This window comes from Lutra lutra, chromosome 4, assembly GCF_902655055.1.
Source record: "Lutra lutra chromosome 4, mLutLut1.2, whole genome shotgun sequence".
NCBI classification, from domain to species: domain Eukaryota; kingdom Metazoa; phylum Chordata; class Mammalia; order Carnivora; family Mustelidae; genus Lutra; species Lutra lutra.
The window spans coordinates 139,249,643-139,273,513 of record NC_062281.1 but is presented as its reverse complement, the minus strand read 5'-3'; the positions used below and the strand labels follow the sequence as shown (position 1 = coordinate 139,273,513).

The 23,871-nt window shown below is 35.2% G+C and overlaps 2 protein-coding genes across 4 annotated transcripts in view; one reads left to right on the top strand and one right to left on the bottom strand.

The window, feature by feature from the left end:
- LRRC40 (leucine rich repeat containing 40) overlaps window positions 1-21,483 on the bottom strand; it is a 50,840-nt gene extending 29,357 nt beyond the window's left edge. The window contains exons 1-4 of the mRNA XM_047725084.1: window positions 21,298-21,483; window positions 5,805-5,986; window positions 4,652-4,725; window positions 1,835-1,964 (exon numbers count right to left, since the gene is read on the bottom strand). Coding sequence (XP_047581040.1) covers window positions 1,835-1,964; window positions 4,652-4,725; window positions 5,805-5,986; window positions 21,298-21,448 — 537 coding nt within the window. The 5' untranslated portion in view covers window positions 21,449-21,483. The remainder of the gene's footprint in view (window positions 1-1,834; window positions 1,965-4,651; window positions 4,726-5,804; window positions 5,987-21,297) is intronic.
- Window positions 21,484-21,576: 93 nt separating this feature from the next.
- Window positions 21,577-23,871, top strand: part of SRSF11 (serine and arginine rich splicing factor 11) — a 43,874-nt gene continuing 41,579 nt past the window's right edge. For 2 of the 3 annotated variants that reach the window (XM_047727438.1, XM_047727431.1), the window contains exon 1: window positions 21,577-21,685. The gene's annotated coding sequence lies outside the window, so the exon portion shown is untranslated. The remainder of the gene's footprint in view (window positions 21,686-23,871) is intronic. The other variant, XM_047727437.1, reaches the window with a different exon arrangement.

Genomic DNA, 23,871 nt, shown 5'->3' with positions numbered 1-23,871 from the left:
CTAAGCAGTTTTTATATAACTTTTAAGAAAATTACTAGCTTAAATTATTAAACATGCTTATATTTCTAATGTTGTGATGTACTTTTGCTTACATTTATGATTGAATACTGAGTCCCTAAGAACACAATTTTCAACTGAACTATCCTTTCATTATGCAAATGACTATCTAGGAACCCATGAAAAGGAAACAACTGAGAACTGCTATAGTTTCTTAGATCTTCTTTCTAATCTAAACACTCTTCTTTTTTTTATATACCAATTGCTATCTTTTACCATTAGACTTTATAAGAAAATCTGATGGCCCTTTCCTTAGCCACTCATCTTATCTACGTATGTCTTTAACTTTCCAAACCTTATTTCCAATCTGATCACATTGAAAGACAAAGACAGATACTGAAGAACAGTTAAGGAAAGTTACATATGTTGATTTCAAACACTAGAACGGATGAAGGAAATATCAAGAAAGATGTATTTATAGGGAAAAAAAAGAGGTAAAAGAATTAATTTCCCCTTTAATGAGAAATAAACTTGGACTAAAGTGACATAAGTTTCTGAAAACATGTAATAGGGAAAACAATAAGAATGCAAGAGGAAATAACTATGTGCGGTATAGATTATATATTAGAACAACTAATCTAATCTAGCTAGTCTTTCAGATCGAGTATTTTAGTGGAATCTTACTCCTTCAGGGGTATAGTAGGAGAAAAAAAGGGATACACTTTGGAGTCAAACTGACTTATGTTAAAATCCTGAATTCATTACCTATTAGTTACATGGCTTCAGATAAGGTACTTTTTTTTTTTTTTTTAAATAAACTGTAGTTCCATATCTGAATTAGGGGATAAAACTATGTACCTTGCTATATATAAAGTACAAAGCAAAGTGCTTATTATTTTCATTACTCTTAAAATAAAATCTGTTTTGGGCTGCCTGGGTGGCTCAGTGGGTTGAGCCTCTGCCTTCGGCTCAGGTCATGAACTCAGGGTCCTGGGATCAAGCCCGCATCTGGCTCTCTGCTCAGCGGGGAGCCTGCTTCCTCCTCTCCCTCTACGTGTTGTGCTGTCTACTTGTGATCTCTCTCTCTGTCACATAAATAAATAAAATCTTTAAAAATAATAATAATATGTGTTTCGCTTTATGGTTATCTCCATTCAGTATGTGACATAGATGGAATGAAAATTTGCAAGGTAAGGTGGACATTTTGAAAAATAGGGAAGAAAAGGCAGGCCTTAAAGGGACTATTTGGACATTCAAAGGACAGGATAGTTATAGAGACAAAAAAAGGAACGGGTATAGAAATGGGAATTCGGGGGCGCCTGGGTGGCTCAGTGGGTTAAGCCGCTGCCTTTGGCTCAGGTCATGATCCAGGTCCTGGGTTCAAGCCCCACATTGGGCTTTCTGCTCAGCAGGGAGCCTGCTTCCTCCTCTCTCTCTGCCTGCCTCTCTGCCTACTTGTGATTTCTCTCTGTCAAATAAATAAATAAAATCTTTAAAAAAAAAAAAAAGAAAAAAGAAATGGGAATTCGTACGCTAAAGACACATTTCCCCTATTTTGCAAAGCCATAAAATCCTCTGAATAACAGCCATTCCTTATCACCCCCTTCCCACACTCTATTCTTTATTAAAACCTAACGTGATTTTATAAGAAAAAATAGGAAAAAATAATTTAACAATTACTAACTTAGCAATCTTATTGAAATGCAGTTTCTGAGAATCTAGTCATATAACCAGTTGTCCATGTTTTTCATGATTTCAATCATACATCCAATTTCTCAGCCTGATGAGAAATCACACCAGCCCCAAATTATATAAAAATTGGAAAATCACAACTTACCAAATCTTCTAAATTGAAAAGTTGTTCAAATCCCTCTGGTATGCAAGTTAGTTCATTATGCTGGAGATATAGACCTTTCAGGTTTCTTAGCTTTGTAATTTCTTCAGGTAGTATTTGCAGTTTGTTATGGCTATTGATTGATAAAATAAATGCTAAGTAATTTGGTAATAACATAATAAATATATGTAAAGGTATTTTTGCTAACCAACTACATGGGCTCATTTATAAAAATGAAATATGGTTACTAGTTCTAAAAACTTATCAAACTTCACATACAACTCATTAAGATTATAGTCATCTAAAGTAATCAAATTGAGAGTTTCAAAGAAAATAAAAGAACAAAGGTTTTTAACCAAATCATAAATTTTAATTTTTCATATTGTATCTGAATTTTATTTTATTTTACTTTAAAGATTTTATTTATTTGAGAGAAAGAGAGAGAGACAGAGTGCTCATGAGAGCACAAGTTGGGGAAGGGGCAGAGGGAAAGGAGAAGCAGGCTCACCACTGAGCAGGGAGCCCAAAGCAGGGCTCGATCCCAGGACCCCGAGATCATCATGTAAGCCTAAGACACTTAACCAACTGAGCTACCCAAGCGCCCCTGTATCTGAATTTTAGGATTCTGACACAGATATGGGCACATTACATTACATTACAGTGGAGTTAACAGCTTCTATGGGATTATGTTTTTAAGCTATCACTCGAGACAAAAATAGCTATTTCTGTTAAAGGGCCTGGTATGTCCAGCTAAATATAATATGCAACTCCACTCTTCTTTGTACTTAGTCTTAATTTTTCAGCTCAGTCTTTCTGTAGAGATACTCAGTTTATTGTTTTAGAAGTCCCAAGTCACTGAAGATGATACATTCCCTAATAATTAAGAGATGACCTGATTTAATTTGTTCCCAGATTTATCTCAACTATTCACTTAGGAATTCCATTCTATTTTCATGCCATCTACAATTACTTAACAAATAACAGGGTGGAATAAGAAATATAATGGGGTAAAAATAACCTTAAATTACATAAAAATAAAACTAACTAAAACAAAAATACCAGAAGATGTCATCTAAAATAAATAAAAAACACTAGGGGAACCTGGGTGTCTCAATGGGTTAAGCCTCTGCCTTCAGCTTAGGTCATGATCTCAGGGTCCTGGGATCAAGCCCTGCATCAGGCTCTCTGCTCAGCAGGGAGCCTGCTTCTCCCCCACCCTGCCTGCCTCTGCCTGCTTGTGATCTCTCTCTCTCTGTCAAATAAATAAATAAAAAACACTAAAAAAAATGTCAAAAATTGGTTATTATTGTTGGTCACTTAATTGAAATCTTTGTAGATTTCACAGGGATGTAGTTGGGCAGAGATGTAATCCTAGCTACATATTTCCTCCATTTCTTTCCCAACTATTTCCTCCACCCTAACACTTAATAGTCTGAAGTGCTAGAAGCTAAAGCTAAAGCCATACCTAATCCATACTTCCTCACATATTCTCTCAACCCTACCCATTCTTGCCTTTGCAGGTCTCACCCATGCCTTGGACTTGTATGGGGAAAAGGTTCTGATGTAGCTCTAAACGATTAGCACCTTTGATGTATAGATATTTTTGCTGATTTGTGGTAATTTTTTCAACAGATGAAGACTCTAACTAAAGGAAATGTTCTCCCTCAAAGCAATTGACTTAATCACAGAACACTGAGATAGATCTGTAACCATACCAATTTTATAAACCAGTTTTTCAAAACATGTTTTGAACACTTAATAAACCTTTTTATCTCCTAAATGAAATCTTCCCAAATCCCCTTCCCCTAATCTGTATATATAAAATATATCTAAGGTATTTATTATTTCTTGGAAGTCTAGGTGTGTATTGAAGGGCAAACAAAGTTAGCCAGAGTCTTAGCCACCTGGCTTCCAAAACACCTATCAACAGGTACCGGAAGCATATCTGTAGAACTCCAGGAATCCTCAGAAAAGTTTAAAAGCTACTAATACTAAAACCATGACATTTTTCATCATTAATGAAAGAATTATTTCCAATTTTTTCTTATTGCTTAACCGAGATGTTTTTTAAAATATCAAAGTAACTTAAAACCTGAGGTATCAATAAAAGGTTACTAAAATAACCAGTAAAAATTGTTACATAAAAATAAAACAAAAAGAGGATACCTGGGTGGTTCAGTTAGTTAAGCATCAGCCTTTGCCTCAAGGATTCATCCCGGGGTCCTGGTATTGAGCCCCAGGTCCTGAGGAGCCCTGCTCAACTGGGGTCTGCCTGTCCCTCTCTCTCTGGCCCCTGCCCACTCATGCTTTCTCTCTCACACTCTTTCTCTCAAATAAATATATAAAATCTTTTTAAAAATTAAATAAATAAATAAGACAAAAAGGACTTAAAAAAATCAACTGGCTTTACATTTGTAAAATCAGAAAAACATGCAGGCAATTCTAAAACAAAAATAAACAAAATAATCTGAGAAAATTGAAATTTCTTAATGGCGTGCCTGGGTGGCTCAGTTGGTTAAGCATCTGCCTTTGGCTCAGGTCATGATCCCAGGGTCCTGGGATCATGTCCCACGTCAAGGTCCCGGCTCAATGGGGATGTGTGTTTCCCCCCTCCACCCCTCTCCCCTGCTCTCTATCTCACTCTTTCTCTCAAATAAATACATAAAATCTTAAAAAAAAAAAAACAAAATTCTTACACTGTTTTTACCACTTTCTGAGATAATACAAAAATATTTTCTAGTATTAGAAAAAAATGTTAAAGGATATTAGATTTACACCCTTATATTAGCAATATTGAAATTAAATAAGCTTAAATTTTACCTGACATTAAGTTTCTGAAGATTTTCTAACTCTCTTATAGCAGAAGGAAGGGATGTCAGCTGGTTATCATGTATCTAAAATGTATTAAAAAAAAGTAAATTAGCTTAGTCTTATAATTAACCACATATGAGTTTACCATTGTACAAAGTTTTTCAACAATAATTCTGTTATTCTAATTCAATAGCATAGTTGGAGTATTAATTTGTTCTATGTACAGAAGAAGAAAAGAAATTTGAAGTTGACTAAGCTCCTGTTCAAAAATCATGAAATGGTAAGTCATCAATTTTAGATATTACAATTAAAATCACTGAGCGGAATCTCAGTCTCACATGAGAGATGAGAGGGTTAGAAACAATTAGCACTTGATGGTATGATTCATGTCAACATATACAAAAAAAAAAAAAAAAAAAACAAGAAAGAGGAGGGGGAATCTCTATTATGTTCTCATATTATTTTCAAGATACAAGGAACCTTAGAGAACATCTAAGCCAATCCATGCATTTTGTAAATGAGGAAAATAAAATCTTCTCTAGAAATTTGACCAGATCTAACACTTTCTGACATAAATTGGAAGATTTCTGATGTTCCTAAGTAAAGTACATCCAAACTCTGGAGACTGTGAAATAAACTACTCATGCTTTACCGTATGACATGGCAATGAGACTAAAAAACTGCCCTTGAATAAACACACAAAAAGTTAAGTTCAATAATTTAAGTCAGTGTTGAAGTTTAAAAAAAAAAGGTAATTTCAAGTACTGCTTTAATGTCCAGAATAATGAAGAGAAAAATAATAGCAATAAAAAAAAGAGATGAGCAACAGCAACCACTTGTTAAATATGGATTCTGTTTGCATGTAATAATACATTAAATTCTAATAACAATTTTTAAAAATAAGTAGTGTCAGTCCCGGTTTATAAATGTGGAAACTGAGGTAGAATGAAGTAACTTTCCCAAGGTCACACAGCTATCAAGTGATAGTCAGAATTGGAAACCTGATGTTCTATAAGTGCACTCTTAACCATTAGGCTATGTCTATCAGTAATTTATTCTTCCTTGCATTCTACCAATTAAACACATCTTCTGCTTATCAAAGCCTAAATTTACCTTCAGAGTCTCTTTAACTAATGACCCATATTTGTATCCGTCAACTTACATCAAGAACAGTGAGTGCAGGCAGGAGTCGTAGGTCATCTGTAAGTGACTGAAGTTTATTGTTGGATATGATTAGTTTGGTCAAATCCGTCTGCTCCCACCATCGCTCAGTAGTACTGAATGAAAGATTCTGATTAGCTTCCTCAGGAATATCCACATTTATTCTCCAGACACACTGAGGTACTATTTCCATCACCACCACACCAAGAAAGAAAAGAAATGAGATACTAAGTGACATACCTCTATAATAGCCGTTTAGTTTATCTATCGAAAAGCATTCTCTGAAACAGTAAAACTTTTCAAAAATTCAAAAAGCAATAATTTATATCCGAAGTTGATTTTATTCAAAAACAGAGTATGTATTTTATATATTAAATCTTACTTTTTTTGGAAGATTTTATTTATTTGTCAGAGAGATAGAGCACAAGAAGGGCAAGGGGCAGGCAGAGGGAGAAGGAAAAGCAGGATCCCTGCTGAGCAAGAAGCCCAATGTGGGACTTGATCCCAGGACCCTGAGATCACAACCTGAGTCAAAAGCAGATGTTTAACCATCTGAGCCACCCAGGTGTCCCTTACTTTTATTTTCATTCAGCTATACTTACTATACACATACTCTTCATAGTACATTGTAGTAGATATATAAGACAATAAGGAAGAGACTGTACCATTATGCTAACACAATAAAAGTATGAAAATCAACATTTATAAGATGATGTTAAGTTTTACAACAGGAGTATATAGTGTCTGAGAAAGCACTGGTAATAGTAATAGCTAATAAGTAAGAGGTAATTTTCTAACATACTCATTTAAACTTCATAATATTTCTGTGACATAGATGCTATTACTATTCTCATTTTATAGACAAGAAAAATGGGGCACAGAATTTACCCAGGGCTATACAGCTAGTAGGCAGCAGAAATGGGATTCAAACACCTGCATAGCTATATTGCCTTGACTCTCAGTAGACATCTGGAAGGCATAACTAATTCTGGTAGCTGCTATTTTACCTAACATACAATTTTATTTCTTACTCCATCACACAACATCGTGTGAATTCTACTGTAGCAAACACAGTAACTTCTTAAACATAGCAAATAAGACCATATATGTTGAACAGGGAGAGTCCAAGTTCACCACTAAAAAATTTGAAACTCCAGAAGGTATTAACTTGCTATAGTGTTACACCAAAACTATTTTAAAGTCTTTCATTCCAGGGCACCTGGTGGGCTCAGTCGCCTCTGTCTTCAGCTCAGGTCATGATCCCTGAGTACTGGGACTGAGCCCCACATCAGGCTCTCTGCTCAGTGGGGAGCCTGCTTCCCCCTCTCCCTCTGCCTGCTCCTACCCAGCCCCACTTGTGCTCTCTCTCTCACTCTCTCAAATAAATAAAATCTTAAAAAAAAAAGGGGGGGGTCCTTCATTCCTTCATAAAAGTAGGACTATACAGTAGTATGACTAGAACTTTCATCAAGGCAACAATTGATTATATCCTGCAGTCACTGACGAAGATTTCAGAATGAGACTAAATGGAAAGGTGTTGTCAAAGTTTCAAGTTCAGGACACTGAAGTATAATTCAGGATTACTAATCTGATATAATGGTTTTATAGAAGCAAAGCAGAGTTTCTGAAATCCAGGAGACTTATGCTCCTTCAAAAAAAATGGGGTGTCTATATTCATATTAGAATGACTGAAAAGATCCCTCTCCTACCCCTTCTCTCTGGTTAGGTAGTCACTTTATACTTCTACAAATGAATCCAGCTACTATGAATATTATAGAATATAAGCCCATTTATTTTTCTGTTTGTGGATTGTGGTTTATTTTTAAAGCAAAGTAAAATAAAAAGAATTCACTCTCCCCAACTTTTTCGAGAGCAAAAGCACCATAAAATGTGCCACTGTTACTAATATTACTATTACTACTGCTACCATTATTATTATTATTTTGGTATATAGATATAGATGGTTGAGTAAGAATAAGAAATTACAAATCAACTCAGATTAGAATGTGAATTTATTGATACCAAAAGAGTCCATATAAATGGGGATGTTCATGTATTTGACTAAATATCAGTGTTACTCTTGAGAAAAAATTTTTTTATAAGTTACCAATGAGCCATCCAGGTTTAGTTACCAACAAACATTTCCAGAATAAAAAAAGAGGCAAGACAAAAAATACAAAACACACACAAAAAGGCAGAAGAAACTATATGATATGTACACTCTACTCCTAAGAAAATATATAGAGCATTTGTGCATCTATTTTTCTCTGATACTTATATAGAGGTACATTAAGATGATAATTAATAAGCAATGTAATAACAAATTTTGGTGGGGATGAAGGCAAGGAGCACAAGAAATTTACAGACAACATAATGAAAATATCTGTTACCGGTCAACTACACTAAATAAATGTTACAATGTTATCATTGTTTCAGATTTTTCTGTTAGCAAAATTTGTCCTTGTGGGAACTATCAAGGTATGGATAACTGTTGATACTACAGTGTTACTGAACATGTATCAATTTGCTTTTCCAGAAATACTTTTCCCCATTACTGTTTGTGAGGTATCCCAATTTCTTCAAGAGCTTAGAGCATCAAGATTTATGTCACTTTTCTTCTCCTACCCAAAAACAGAAAGAACCACTAAAAGTTACAAAAAGTCCTAATTATAGAGGAATTCTTTAGAGTTATCCTAAAATAGCTTACCAATGCATAAAACAGATACTATCAGGTAAAGATAAATGTCAATAGGCATGTAAATGTGACAAAAATTATGATATAGTCAGGTTGTTTATTTATTTATTTATTTATTTATTTATTTGGCTCCACATCCGGCGTGGAGGCCAACATAGGGCTTGAACTTACAATCCTGAGATTAAGACCTGAGATCGAAATTTGGACACTTAACCAACTGAGCCACCCAAGTGTTCTTCATTTAGTTTATGTAATATTTAAAGTATTATGTAAAAAGACAAATACATACATAAATTTAAAGAACAGTATAATGAAGTACACTCCATTATCCACCAACCACCTATAACAATTATCAACTCCAGTCTTGCTTCATAAATAACCTCATTTATAATGATATAAGCTACAATCACAAACTAGAAAAAGAAGAAATTAAACACAAAGCAAACAAAAGCAAAGAAATAAAGAGGGGAAATCAATGAAACAGAATAGATAAAAAGCAATTAAACCAATACCTGGTTCTTTGAAAATTGAAATATCACCTTAGATCCTACAGATGTTAAAAGGAAGAGACTATTATAAACAACTTCACATCTATAAACTCAATAGCTTAAATAAAATGAACAAATTCCCTGAAATGGGGGGAAAATCCACAACAATATGAAATCTGAGTAGCCTTGCATCTATTAAAGAAATTGAATTTGCTATTTTAAATATTCCCATTTAAATATTTAAAACATACTTAAAAGAAAACTCCAGGACCAGATGGCTTCACTGGTGAATTCTAACAGACATTTGGAGTAGAAATGATATTAATTCTACATAGACTCTTTCAGAAAATGGAGGAAAGAACAATCTCTATCTCATTTTATAAAGCCAGCATTACCACGATACCAAAACCAAAGACATTAAAAGAAAAAGAAAAAAGAAAGAAAAAGAAAAAAGCTACAAGCCAAACTCCCTAATGATTATAGACCCAAAATTCCTTAACAAATTACCTACATATAAAAAATACATCACAACCAAGTGGTAATTACATCAAGAATGCAGGAGTGTTTTAACGTCTAAAGATCAATGAGATCTGTCATATTAACAGAAAAAAGATACCAATGATTCTCAAGAAATGCAAAAAAAAAAAATCTGACAAGATTAAAAACTCTCAAAAAACTAAGTATTGAAGGGAATTCTTTTGACCTAATAGCAGGTTTCTATGAAAAGGCTACAACTAACATCATACATAATGGTAAAAACTAGGTGCTTTCACTCAGTGTCTTCTTAAGACAAGGATGCCCATTATCACAACTTCAGAATTCTACTCTGGGTCCTGACCAATGCAATAAGGAAAGTAAATAAATGGCATTCAGATTGGAAAGGAAAAAGCAAAACCATCTCTATTATTAGAAAACATGATCGTCTATGTAGAAAATCCTAAGGAACCTATAAGAAAATTATATGGAATGGGTTTAGAGATTCTACAGAATTCAAGGTTAATATACAAAAATCAACTGTGCTTCTACGTATTAGCAATCAATAAATGAAAAACTCTTTTAGATGCTTAAAGATTCATAAGACACAGCATCTAAAACCATGAAATACTCAGGGCTAAGCTTGACAAATCAATGCAAAACCTGTGGTATGAAAATAAAAAATACTGCTGTGAAAATTTAGAGAAGGTCTAGATAAGCATACAAATATACCAAATTATAAACTAATTTAAGTTGTCACTTCTCCCCAAGATGACTTACAGAGTCAGCACAGTCATAATCAAAATCTCAGATGGCGTTGCTACAGAAATTAACAAGGTGATTCTAAAATGTATTATCAAAACACAAAAGAACTAAAATAAATTAATTTTTGAAACAGTAGAAAAAAGTCGCAGAACTTAACAATACTTGATTTAAAGTCTTAACTATAAAACTCGTCAAGACAGTGTATTAGTATAAGGATATATAAATCAATAGAAAAGATGAGTTCAGGAAAATTCCATGCAATAATATATTGTCAACCAATTTTCAACAGAAATGCCAATTTAATAAGAAATAGTCTCCTTCAACAAATTGCACTGGAACTGTAAATTCATATAGATAAAAAAAGAACTTCAACCTTTACCTTATGACACACTCTAACCTTAACTTAAAATAGATGATAGTCTTAAATATGAAAGACAAAACTATAAAAATTCTAAAAGAAAGCAGAGGAGAAAATCTTCGCAGCTCCTGGATGGATAAAATTTCTTAGTACAAAAAAAGTACAAATCCCAAAAGAAAAAATAATTGATAAGTTGGACTTCTTCAAAATTGAAAACTTCTGTTTTTCTAAAGAAATCATTAATCCTCAGACCACGAAAATATATTAGATATCGATAGAGATAGATATCTGAATACTTCTATCCCAAAACATAAAAGGACTTACAACTTATATACAAATAGCCCAACTTAAAAACAGACAAAAAATCTGAACACTTGGTAGAAGATATACAAATGGCCAATGAATAGTTGAAAAAGATGCTCAACATCATGAGTCATTAAGGAAATGTAAATAAAACCATAAGGAGGTAGGCACTACAACACAAGAATGGCTAATATCAAAAAGACTGACAATACAAACTGTTGGTAATCTAGAGCAACTGAATTTCTTGTTTACTAGGAGCAAAAAGCTTGGTAAATTCTTATAAAGTTAAATATATACTTACTACTATATGTCAAGCAATTCTATTCTCAGGTATGTAACTCACCAGGAATGAGAACATATGTCTACACAAAGACTGTACTTGAAAACTCATGGTAGTTTTACTCATAACAGCCAAAAACTAGAAGCAAATCAAATGTTGATCAACAGGTGAATGGATAAAAAATTGAGGTGTATATATATGTGTGTGTGTGTGTGTGTGTGTGTGTGTATGTACATATATACATGTGTATGTATATATACACACAAACACATACACACATACATACAATGGACTATTACTCAACAATAAAAAAAATATACTGATACAAACAACATGGAGGAACCTCAGAAAACATACTAAGCAAGAGAAGCCTAAAACAAAACAAAAATTGTAAATGTATAATTCCGTTTAAATAAAATTCTAGAAGCAGCTAAACTGCATTGACAAAAGCAGATCACTGATTGTGTAGAAATAGCAATGAGGGTTGACAGACAAAAAAGGGGCTTAAGGGAACTTTTTGAGTGTTGGAAATATTCTATACTTTTTATTGTGGTAGTTATTACACAATTTCATGTATGTGTAATTTGTGTGTGTGTGTGTACGCATATATATACATCAAAACTCACTAAATGGTACACTTTAAAATGGATGCACACATTGTTTGTAAATTATATCCCAATAAGGTTAACACAAAATAAGATAAACGTGATGTAATGTATCAAGGCAATCTTATGTGTGCATATATTCATTCACATATGTGTATGTATATATACATATATATCAAGGTATATATATGCATAAATACACATACATATATACACCTTCATACACAGATACATATATTTCTCACAAGATGATAATTGTCTCAAATAGTACTACTCGATACAACTTTCTGCAATGATGGAAATATCCTATATGCTGCACTATTCAATATGGTAGCCACTAGTTGCATACAGCTATTGAACACTTAAAATGTGGCTAAGGTATGAAAGAAGTTGAGGAAGACACAAAAAAATGGAAAAATGTTCCATGCTCCTGGATTGGAAGAATAAATATTGTGAAAATGTCTATGCTACCTAAAGCAATCTACACATTTAATGCAATTCCTATCAAAGTACCATCCATTTTTTTTTTCAAAGAAATGGAACAAATAATCCTAAAATTTATATGGAACCAGAAAAGACCTCGAATAGCCCAAGGAATATTGAAAAAGAAAGCCAAAGTTGTGGCATCACAATTCCGGACTTCAAGCTCTATTACAAAGCTGTCATCATCAAGACAGCATGGAACTGGCACAAAAACAGACACATACATCAATGGAACAGAATAGAGAGCCCAGAAATAGACCCTCAACTCTATGGTCAACTCATCTTCGACAAAGCAGGAAAGAATGTCCAATGGAAAAAAGACAGCCTCTTCAATAAATGGTGTTGGGAAAATTGGACAGCTACATGTAGAAAAATGAAATTAGATCATTTCCTTACACCACACACGAAAATAGACTCAAAATGGATGAAGGACCTCAATGTGAGAAAGGAATCCATCAAAATCCTTGAGGAGAACACAGGCAGCAACCTCTTCGACCTCAGCCGCAGCAACATCTTCCTAGGAACATCGCCAAAGGCAAGGGAAGCAAGGGCAAAAATGAATTATTGGGATTTCATCAAGATCAAAAGCTTTTGCACAGCAAAGGAAACAGTTAACAAAACCAAAAACAACTAACAGAATGGGAGAAGATATTTGCAAATGACATATCAGATAAAAGGCTAGTGTCCAAAATCTATAAAGAAGTTAGCAAACTCAACACCCAAAGAACAAATAATCCAATCAAGAAATGGGCAGAAGACATGAACAGACATTTCTGCAAAGAAGACATCCAGATGGCCAACAGACACATGAAAAAGTGCTCCACATCACTCGGCATCAGGGAAATACAAATCAAATATCACCTCACACCAGTCAGAATAGCTAAAATTAACAAGTCAGGAAATGACAGATGCTGGCGAGGATGCGGAGAAAGGGGAACCCTCCTACACTGTTGGTGGGAATGCAAGCTGGTGCAACCACTCTGGAAAACAGCATGGAGGTTCCTCAAAATGTTGAAAATAAAGCTACCCTATGACCCAGCAATTGCACTGCTGGGTATTTACCCTTAAGATACAAATGTAGTGATCCGAAGGGGCACGTGCACCCGAATGTTCATAGCAGCAATGTCTACAATAGCCAAACTATGGAAAGAACCTAGATGTCCATCAACAGACAAATGGATAAAGAAGATGTGGTATATATACACAATGGAATACTATGCAGCCATCAAAAAAATGAAATCTTGCCATTTGTGACGACGTGGATGGAACTAGAGGGTATCATGCTTAGTGAAATAAGTCAATCGGAGAAAGACAACTATCATATGATCTCCCTGATATGAGGGAGAGGAGATGCAACATGGGGGGTGAAGGGGGTAGGAGAAGAGTAAATGAAACAAGATGGGATTGGGAGGGAGACAAACCATAAGTGACTCTTAATCTCACAAAACAAACTGAGGGTTGATGGGGGGAGGGGGGTTGGGAGAGGGGAGGTGGGGTTATGGATATTGGGGAGGGTATGTGCTATGGTGAGTGCTGTGAAGTGTGTAAACCTGGCGATTCACAGACCTGTACCCCTGGGGATAAAAATATATTATATGTTTATAAAAAGTAAAATTAAAAAAGAAAAAAATGTGACTAAGGTGACTGAAGAACGTAATTTTTAATTTTATTTAATTTTGGTTAATTAACATTTAAATAGCCATACATGACTAGAGGCTTCCGCAATGAACAGAATGGCCATTAACAAAGACTGGAAAAAGATTTCTTTGCATATTTTTTTGGGCATATTACTCACTGATAATAGCTAATTATAGAAATAGGGACTACCGTTGGATTGATGCCAGAGAACTTGTCTAATTTGGGGAAGACACTTAGAGGCGGGTATGGTTAGAAACAGAGAAGAAATTTTTTTAAAAAGTTTAAAATGGTTTTTACATGGAAGAATAAAAGAATGTGTAGCCAGTAAACTACAGAAGCAACAAATTACGAAATCGAGAAATCTTTTTTGACAGTTTTGAACAGTTTCATATATATAATGATCACCCATAGTATATGCTATTTCCTTAAAGTGGAAAACCATTAATTATTCCTGTAAAGGTCTATATACTCAAATACGTAGATTCCATCTTCTAAAAGCTTGTGAATATGTTAAACTATGATACACATGATGACATTCTGGATGTATCACTGACCAAAGAGAGAACTAAGCCTTGGTTTAAACTGTGCAACTAATCAAACCGGCCAGTAATCCAACATCTCTGGTTACCAATTTCCTTGTTGATTAAATGAGAGAGCCCCACAGCAACTTAAATGCTAGGATGTAGCAATAGTAATACAAAAAGTCTTTTGCTAGGTGCAGAATAATATTTTAATATCAGCTTATCCTACAAATGCCATTCACTAAACCCTCTACCCAATTATGAGGATTTTACAAGAATCAACCAGTTAAGACTAGCACTATGCAAAAGATCAGGGAAAGCTCACTGATAAACATTCCAAATTTCTCACAGTAGTTTATTCGTGGCAACCAATGGCCCCTTTACATTAAAGAAAGAATCCCCTACTGACTATTCACAATACTGCAGTGTCACTTTCAGACTATCTTTAAAGTTCAATAAGAAACAAATATAGTCATACACATATACACACATACCACCAGAGTAAAATCGAATAGTTATATAGAAAGCATTAACTCAGTTTCAGCTTGAATATCTTTGTGTTTTAGAACACCTGAGTCATTGTTATATTAGAATGTATGAAGAGAACTGTTCTCTCTTGAAGTCCAGCAGGATACTGTTAAAAAAACAAAAACAAAAACAAAAAAAAACAACAATACGAAACAATGCTTAATATATAAAAAAGGAAAACATTTTTTTACCAATCACTTTAAGAGAAAAACAAGTTTAAATTTATACTTTGAGGGTATATTCAGTTTTATAGTGAAGATAAAACTCATTGAAACTATAATTCCATTCTTCTCAATCTGTACTTTTTCTCTGACAGTATCCATGACAGATGGCATTCACTCAACTAATGCTCCCATCCTTTCCTACCTAAGAAAACATATTAAAATGCAACTGAGTGAACATATTAATATAAACATAAATTTAAGTTCTGCACTAATTTATTAAACAAATTTTGGCACTGATAGTAACTTGAGATATACTTCTCAAGAGACTGAAACAATGAAGTTCAGAACTATTTTGACAGACAAAGAAATAGGAATGGCACTTTCAATTAACCATCTAGTTCCTTGTTCCATAATCCAAACAAGCAGATTTCCCTGGATTTCAGTATACTAAAAACCAAATGTTTACCTCAAGATTCTGTCATTGTATACAGATTAAAACACTTTCTTCTTGTTTTCATTTCTAAGAATGTTTCAGAATAGCTTGTTTGGATGATCCACTCAATAGTTTCTTTCTGAAATTATTATTTTTTTAAGATTTTATTTATTCATTTGACAGAGAGAGATCACAAGAGGCAGAGAAGCAGGCAGAGAGAGAGGAGGAAGCAGGCTCCCCACTGAGCAGAGAGCCCAATGCGGGGCTCGATCCCAGGACCCCAGGATCATGACCTGAGCCGAAGGCAGAGGTTTTAACCCACTGAGCCACCCAGGTGCCCCTTTTTCTGGAATTATTATTAAAATCTGATACTTTGGTTAATTATTATTAGCTGCTCATACAATTAAATTCAATTAAGACAACTAGTAGTCAAAATAGCATTAAGCTAAATAGTAAAGCAGAACGCAGTTAATACACATTTAAGGATGGTTATTTAAAACTTGGGAAATATATGGTTCATGTTACACTTTTTACTGTGTCATAACAAACTTTACACACCTTTTTAAAAAAGGCAAATTCTCAGTACCTTAAAACAGATGGCATGACATCTTGAGGCCTAGAAGCTCTAGATCTATTTACTTAATTCCACAAACGGAAACTAACCAAACTGCTCTCTGCAAAATAAGGATAGCCTTATACCCATTTTTCCCTTTCAAATAATATGATATCCAAACAAATTTAATTGGTTTAGAAAAGTATCCTCTTACCAATATTCTTGTCAGTTCAATCATGTGGTTTCCTTTAAAATTTACAGCTTTCTTTTGTTCCAAACTCTGGCACCTTTTACTTTCATTGAATTTTTGATATATCACCCAAAAACATTTTCTACACTACTATCCTACCAATGTCATGTAACCACAAGGCAACAATCAATACCACCTTTTCAACTCCATCTTTCTTTTACCTGGTCCAACGAAAAAGCTACAGTATCTATACTAAACCAAGCAATGACATATTTCTGTGTACTTGCTCAGAAAAGGAGCTGTCATTCAAAAATTTCCAGAATGTTTCTAATATTCTTCTTTGAAGTTGGTTATTAACAGTTATTTTGTTTCAGCACACCTTTATCAGGAAGTTACAGAACTGACACTTAAGAATGATAACTTAAAAAAACTGCCAACAATATTTGAACATTTTAGTAAATTATAGTAATCATAAGACCAAATACTAAAGTCATTAAGAATAATCAGATTATTCAAGTGACACCAAAAAATGTCCCAACAGTAGTCCAGCAGAACTCAATACAATTCTAAGTTTGTTTAAAAAAAAAAAAGGCAAATTATATTCACACAAAAAACTTTAGAAGAAAAACCTTCAAAATATCAACAGTGACTAACCCTGAATGACTATTTTCCCTTTTTATGCTTTCTATAGATTATACTTTTCCTATAATAGATACAATGCTTTTATAGAGAAGAAAACGATAAATGGATATTTTCATAAAAGAACTATGGGCTATCAAAAGAAAGGGTACTAAAAGCTGTCAAGAGTATTCATTTCCGTTACAGGTAAAAATTAATGTGTACAGTTAACACCCTATTAGGGTAATAAAATGTCTCACTGCTCTTAGAGCTTCCACTAAGAAGAATCAATTCAAGAAGGCCACCATCTAAGAGAAAGAATAAACAGAATTTTAACTGCTTTGGGTTATATACATCAAAATTAAAACCCAGGTTTTATTTTTCCAATATAGAAATAACGGACATGAGCAATTTTAAATTGCTGCATAAATATGGCAGGAAGAAAGACCTGGAGTACAACACAAAAATTTGTTTTACGTGCAATTCTTGATAAATAAATCTGAATAAAACACATTAAAGTGCCTATGTGACTATAAATTGAAGTGTTAATTTGCTTCTTCACAATATCTGGAAGAAACATAGATAGAAGGTATATAACAAATGCAATTTAAATAAGTATCTGTAACTCCTCACAGCATTCAAACACTTTCATATTTATTATCTCATACTTTCATATAAAATATCTCATGATCTCTCATACATATTGTAAGCAATCAGAAAGAAGCCATGTTTGATCACTGCTTCTGCACATAATTCATAATTTTAGGTAATAACATTTGAAGATAATAAAAATAACAAGAAGACGTTTTTATTTTTATTTATTTATTTGGAGCTAGAGAGAGAGAGAGGGTCGGGGGGAAGGGCAGAGGGAGAGAGAGAATCTTAAGCAAGCTCCACGCCCATTGTGGAGCCCAATGTGGGGTTTGATCTCAGGACCCTGAGATCATGACCTGAGCAGAAATTAAGAGTCAGATGCTTAACCAACTGAACCACCCAGGCACCCTAGGAAGACTTTTTAAAAACTGAGTATATTTTTAGAAGTATAACAATGTGTAGACCAGTAAAAGGGACAACTTAGTAAAAGTCTATCAGAAAATAGTGATCATTTTTCTACAATTACTTTATGTCAAAAAACATAACCACTTACATAGCTTTCATCTATACGTCACATAACACGAACTTTAAAAAATCCTAACTAACAGGCCATTGGTCGTCTATGTATCACTTATTCATTGAACCCTAAATTACTGAACAGAGATATGCAGCATAAAAAGATGAAGGACGACCATGCTAAAAAGTAAGAAAACAAATAACCCAATTTAAAAATGGACAAAAGATCTGAACGGGCACCACACCAAATAAAATAAACAGATGGCAAACAAGCTTATGAAAAGATGTTCCACATCATATGTCATTAGGGAATAGGAAACTAAAACAACATTAAGATTAAGACTACATACTTATTGGAATGGCTAAACTCTAAAAACTTGATAATACCAAATATCGGCAAGGAAGTGTAACAACAGGAACTTTCATTCATTGCTACTGAGAGTGCAAAATGGTACACTCACTCTGGAAGACAGTCTGGCAATTTCCTATAAAGCTAAGTGTAGTCTTACCACCTGATCTAGCAATGGTACTCCTAATTAGTTGAAAATTGAAAATTACACCCACACAAAAACCTGAGCACCAAGAACAGCTTTATTCATAAGTGCCAATAACTAGAAAAAACAAAGATGTCCTTCAAAAAGTAAATGGATAAAATGGTACATCCAAACCATAGAATATTCAGTGATAAAAAAGAAATGAGTTATCAAGCCACAAAAAGACATGGAGGAAGCTTAAATGCATACTTAGTGAAAAAAGCCAGTCAAAAAAGTTACATATTGTGTGATTCCAATTATATGGTATTTGGGGGAAGGCGAAACTATAGGAGCAGAAAGATTGGTGGCTGCCAGTCTTGCCACAATGAATAGGTAGAGTTCAGAGGATTTTTAGGGCAGTAAAATTATTCTATATAACACCATAATGGTGGATACAGGACATTATGCATTTCTCAAAACTCACAGAACTGTACAATACAAAGAGTGAACAGTAATGTGAACTCTGGACTTTAATTAATACTAATGTATCAGTATTAGCTCATCAACTTTAACAAGTACACTACAATTATGTAAGGTGTTAATAAAGGAGAAACCATAAGCTGGAGAAAGGGTGTATATGGGAACCCTATACTATCTGTTTAATTTTCTGGAAACCTAAAACTTTCTAAAAAGACTGTTGTTCTACAATCTAAACATCGTTTTAAATGGTTAGTTGTTCGGGGAAAAGAATTTTTCATTACTGTTATTGCTGTTAAAGTATAGGATTCTGAGAAAAGATAGGAGGGCCTTGTAAATACAGAAGGGCAAGATTTCAAAAGGTTTTTGTATGTTGCACTAAGAATTTTATACTGAATCTTGTGATGTATGGGGAGTCATTAAATGTGAGTGACATAATAGAATCCAGGTTTTAGAAAGATAACTCTTGGTAATGACACTGATTTAGAGTGTGAGACTTAAAGAAATCCAGGAAAGTATTTAGGAAGCTATTACAATGTTTACAGTAATAGCAATAAAAATGGTAACAATTTTTACTGTGCACTTTTTATGTACTAAGTACTTTGTGCACTTGGTAATTAAACCTTAATAGGCCCTATTATCACTACCATATTATAAATGAGAAAATAAGGTACAGTGAGATTAAGCATCTCAAAGTTACATAAGCAAAGATATGGAGATAAGGAGCATGGCTCCATAAGGGGCTATACATGGTTCAGAATTACAGTGGTTTGGGCGTCAAAGGTTGAATGACAAGGGCTGTTGAAAGCTATAGGTAGATAAACATCTTCTACATTATGGTAACAAAGACTTCTTTTTGATTTATAAGCTACGAATTCCATGTGCTTCTCCCATTTATAGTTTTCTCCTCTATGAAATACTATACATCCACTCATTCAACATAATTTTTTGAGTACCTAATATGTGCCAGGTATTGTGGTAGGCTCTGTTTATACAATGATAACCTAAATAGCCCTGGTCATGTCAACATGGAGTGAAGAGTCAAAATTCATTTGCTCCCTTAAACTTTTAATAGACAAAATCATCTGGGTCCAATAAAAAGTACATTCTAGTACAGCACTTAGTATTTGGAAAGAGTCATTCACTCACTTATTCCTTCCACAAACATTGAATAAGAATCTATTATGAACCAAGAACTGTTTTGATTGTTAGTGATACAAAAATGGGTAACAGAAAGCTCCTTGATTTCATGAAACCAACATTCTAGTGGGAGAGCAGGTAAGACAATAAACAAATACATAATATAAATTCTAATAGTGAAATGTTATTAAAAAATTAAACAGGTAAAAACAAAAACTAACCAACCATAGTGTTAGCAATGATATTTATTGATTAGGGCAAGTTAGGAAGGACCTGTCTGAGGTGTGACCTTCGAGCAGAGTCCTACAGGAAGCAAAAAAGCCCTAGTCAGGTAGCAAGGAAAATGTTCCAGGCTCTGGGAAAAACAAATGTGTATGTACAGCTGTAGCTTTAAGATAGTTATGTTTCCATTGATTAAAAGCTTTTCCAAATAGAGCAGAGATTTAATGTCATATACCCTTTGATTTGTTCTGAAAGTATTTGCTTGGTCCACTCTATACATGACACAATAAAAAAGCAATCATTAAAAAGAAAATGGAAGGTCTCAATCCCAGATAGCCTAAAACCTGATTTTTTTTAAAAGATTTTATTTATTTATTTAACACACAGAGATCACAAGTAGGCAGAGAGGCGGGTGGAGGGGGGGGAGGGGAGGGAAGCAGGCCCCCCGATGCGGGGCTCAATCCCAGGACCCTGAGATCATGACCTGAGCCGAAGGCAGAGGCTTTAACCACTGAACCATCCAGCCGCCCCTCAAACCTGAATTTAAGTAGAGAAAAACATTACAGGAAGAATGCTATATTCTCTCTTCCCACTCCTCCCCTTATACAAGAGACAATTGTGCATCTGGCACAATTGTGCATCTGGCACAATCACAAGTGCATCTGGCTACTATTCATTCATGGTACACAGGTGCTTGTTGATCTTTACTAGGTTTCTGAGGATGGTCCCAAATTTATTTTGTATGGCATCTATCTAGATCCTCAATCTAGGAAATATGCTCATTATTCCTCGAGGAAAAGTAGGAACTGAACGGGCCTGACCTAACCAGTGGGAATATGATGGGTGCCTCAATTAGAGCCCGAGGGTCCTTGCTAGGAGACTGTGGCAAAGATGTCAGAAGTAGGCCAAGGAAAGGAAGCCTGCCAGGGGCAAGTGCTTTCTAATAGCGCAATCTGGTCGTACCTCTGGATCTTACCTTCACTGAGATTCCGACCCGACAGGTTTAACTGGCCGCTCTTCCTCGCTGCCTTTAACAGCCCCTGAGGTACTGAAGCATCGACCTCTCTCCTCTCAGCTCTAAAACCCGCTCGGGTATTCCTCTCCGCCACTCCCTTCAGGCGCGACATGTTCAAACCTTTGAGTCCAGAAGCAGAGCGCCGCACGTGACGTTTAAAGGTGGCGCCGGCGTGCTACCCCGCCTCTGCCGTGAGCGCGCGCTGTGCGCTGTGCTCGTGGCCTTGAGCGGGGCCTTCGCTCTTGGCGGCGCGGCCCCGATGTCGTCACCGCCAGTGCCGGGGGTGGAGGGTAGAGGAGCCCTTCCAGTTGCCGGTGCCGGCCTTGTGTCTTGCAATTACTTCGCTCAAGTAAGTGCGTTTAACGGGCTGAAGAGGGGCTCTGAGGGTTTATTGTTTGTACTGTTATTGCAACTCCAACCTTCTCTTCTGCGCTCCCGCCTTGACGAGGGTGTCAGGGAAGGGTAACCTTCTCTCCTCGCTTGGCCAGAACGTGGGCCTTGACTAAAACTTGAGACCTGGGCGCGGTCTGAAGCCTCTCTGGACCCTAGTGTGTATTTGTCGCTTCTGGAGGTGGCGCCGGGACCTTCGTCCGGCGTAACAAATAAAACAGATTTCGGTTCTTGGCGCGTACACCCAGACTCCTAGAATTAGTTCGCCTTGCCTGCTGTTGTATTTAGTTTATAGCCCAGCATAGGAGGTAGTGTGAAATGGAAGGGCTGGCATCAGAGAAAGAAAGCTTAATGATGAATGTTCTCTCCACTAGACAGTTTACAGAGACAAGTGGAGATGCAAACTTTGGTGTAGCGAAAACAGCTTGGACTTTGAAGCCCAAATCTGAGTTCGAATTCCAGCTGCTTCTGTATCTGACCAGCCATGTGACTAACTTTAGGAGTTTATTGGGCCGTTTTTAAAGCTTACTTCTTTTTCGTGAATTTGGGGTAATTCCTATCTCATTTGGTTTTTTTGTTTTGTTTTGTTTTGTTTTAATAAGTGAAAATAGAGCTTTAAATATTGAGTGCTTCGTGAGGAAAGGGGCTCCAGGATAGAAAATGAAAATTTTGTTCAGTATGTCGGTTTTCCGGGATAGTTAGTTTCTGTCTGAAATGTACACCTGTATTGATTCATTCAACAAATAATTAGGAACTCATCATCTTCAGTACTGTGTTGAAGTGATTCTGTTTCAGAAGGCATATACCGGGAAATATCCTCCTAATCTTCCATTAACTTGGGGATCAATAGGATAGGATGATGGCCCACTGACAAACTCAGCACAGAGTTTTGCCTGAATCCAGGTTCTTTATACCTGTAAAATTCAGTTTTTAACCCCCTCTCGTTTTTACTTCTTGGTTCTTTAGAGTTCTTTACACTAAAAACGAATAGCAGAAAGGTACCAGTAGTTACACTACCAAGCAAGAAGAGTGGGTTTTAATGCAAGGACCCTAGTTTTTGCAAGGCCACTAATAGGCCTCCTTCCCACCCCAAGTTTATCTTGACAGTAATGATTATTGCCACCTTCCTGAGCTGTAAGTGACAGCCGTAAGTGACAAGCTCCGTGCTGATAATACCTCCTTAGCTATCTCTTATTCAGCACAATAACCAATTTTGCAGGTGAAAAAATTGAGGCTGAAAGGGATTAAGGAACTTGATGAATGAAGGTCACAATTTTCTGTAAGTGGTTTAGGCAAGAATATGAACCTAGGTCTCCAAAGTCTTGTTAATCATGACTTACCTAGTGGCTCTTACTTCATCATTTTCAATGCCTTATTCCTAAAACCACTTTAAGGTACACTTCAGCTATGTTTAAAAAGAGGGTCTTTTTTGTTTTTTTTAGAGAAAAAACCTTTCCTCTTTTGTAGGACGCAACAGCCTACCTTTGGAGGAGGAATTGCTCAAGTATAAAAGTTTACAGTAGCCACCTCTCCCCCATCATAGATTCTTTTTTTAGTTCAATATTTTTTAAAATAATGTGCAAGGTATAATATTTTCATTTATTGTGCTTCTACTTGAAGATAAATATTTCGTATTGGCATGTAATTTTAGTAAACATTGCTGCATTTTGTGTAAGTGAAGCATAATTCTGTTTAATGGCAAAGGAATTCTGAAAATCCAAGTGACTGTATACTTGTGGTAAACTTCGATAGATACACACTGACATATATAAAAAATTTTACTAGTATATTTCCATAGTACATTGTATATACCTGTGTAGCAAATACAGATTAAGCAACTTGAATTGAGCTTCTTTAATGAGAGAGTATAGTTATATATATTTATATTTATGGGACTTAACACTTTGTATCAATTTTATTACTTTAGGAAGAATGCATTGCAAACAAAAAACCCAACCCTTTTTTCAGTTGAGCATAGCAAAAATATTTGCTTTTTAAAAAATGGATTTTTGAGGGGCGCCTGGGTGGCTCAATGGGTTAAGCCTCTGCCTTCGGCTCAGGTCATGATCTCAGGGTCCTGGGATCGAACCCCACATAGGGCTCTCTGCTCAGCAGGAAGCCTGCTTCCCCCGCCTCACTCTCTCT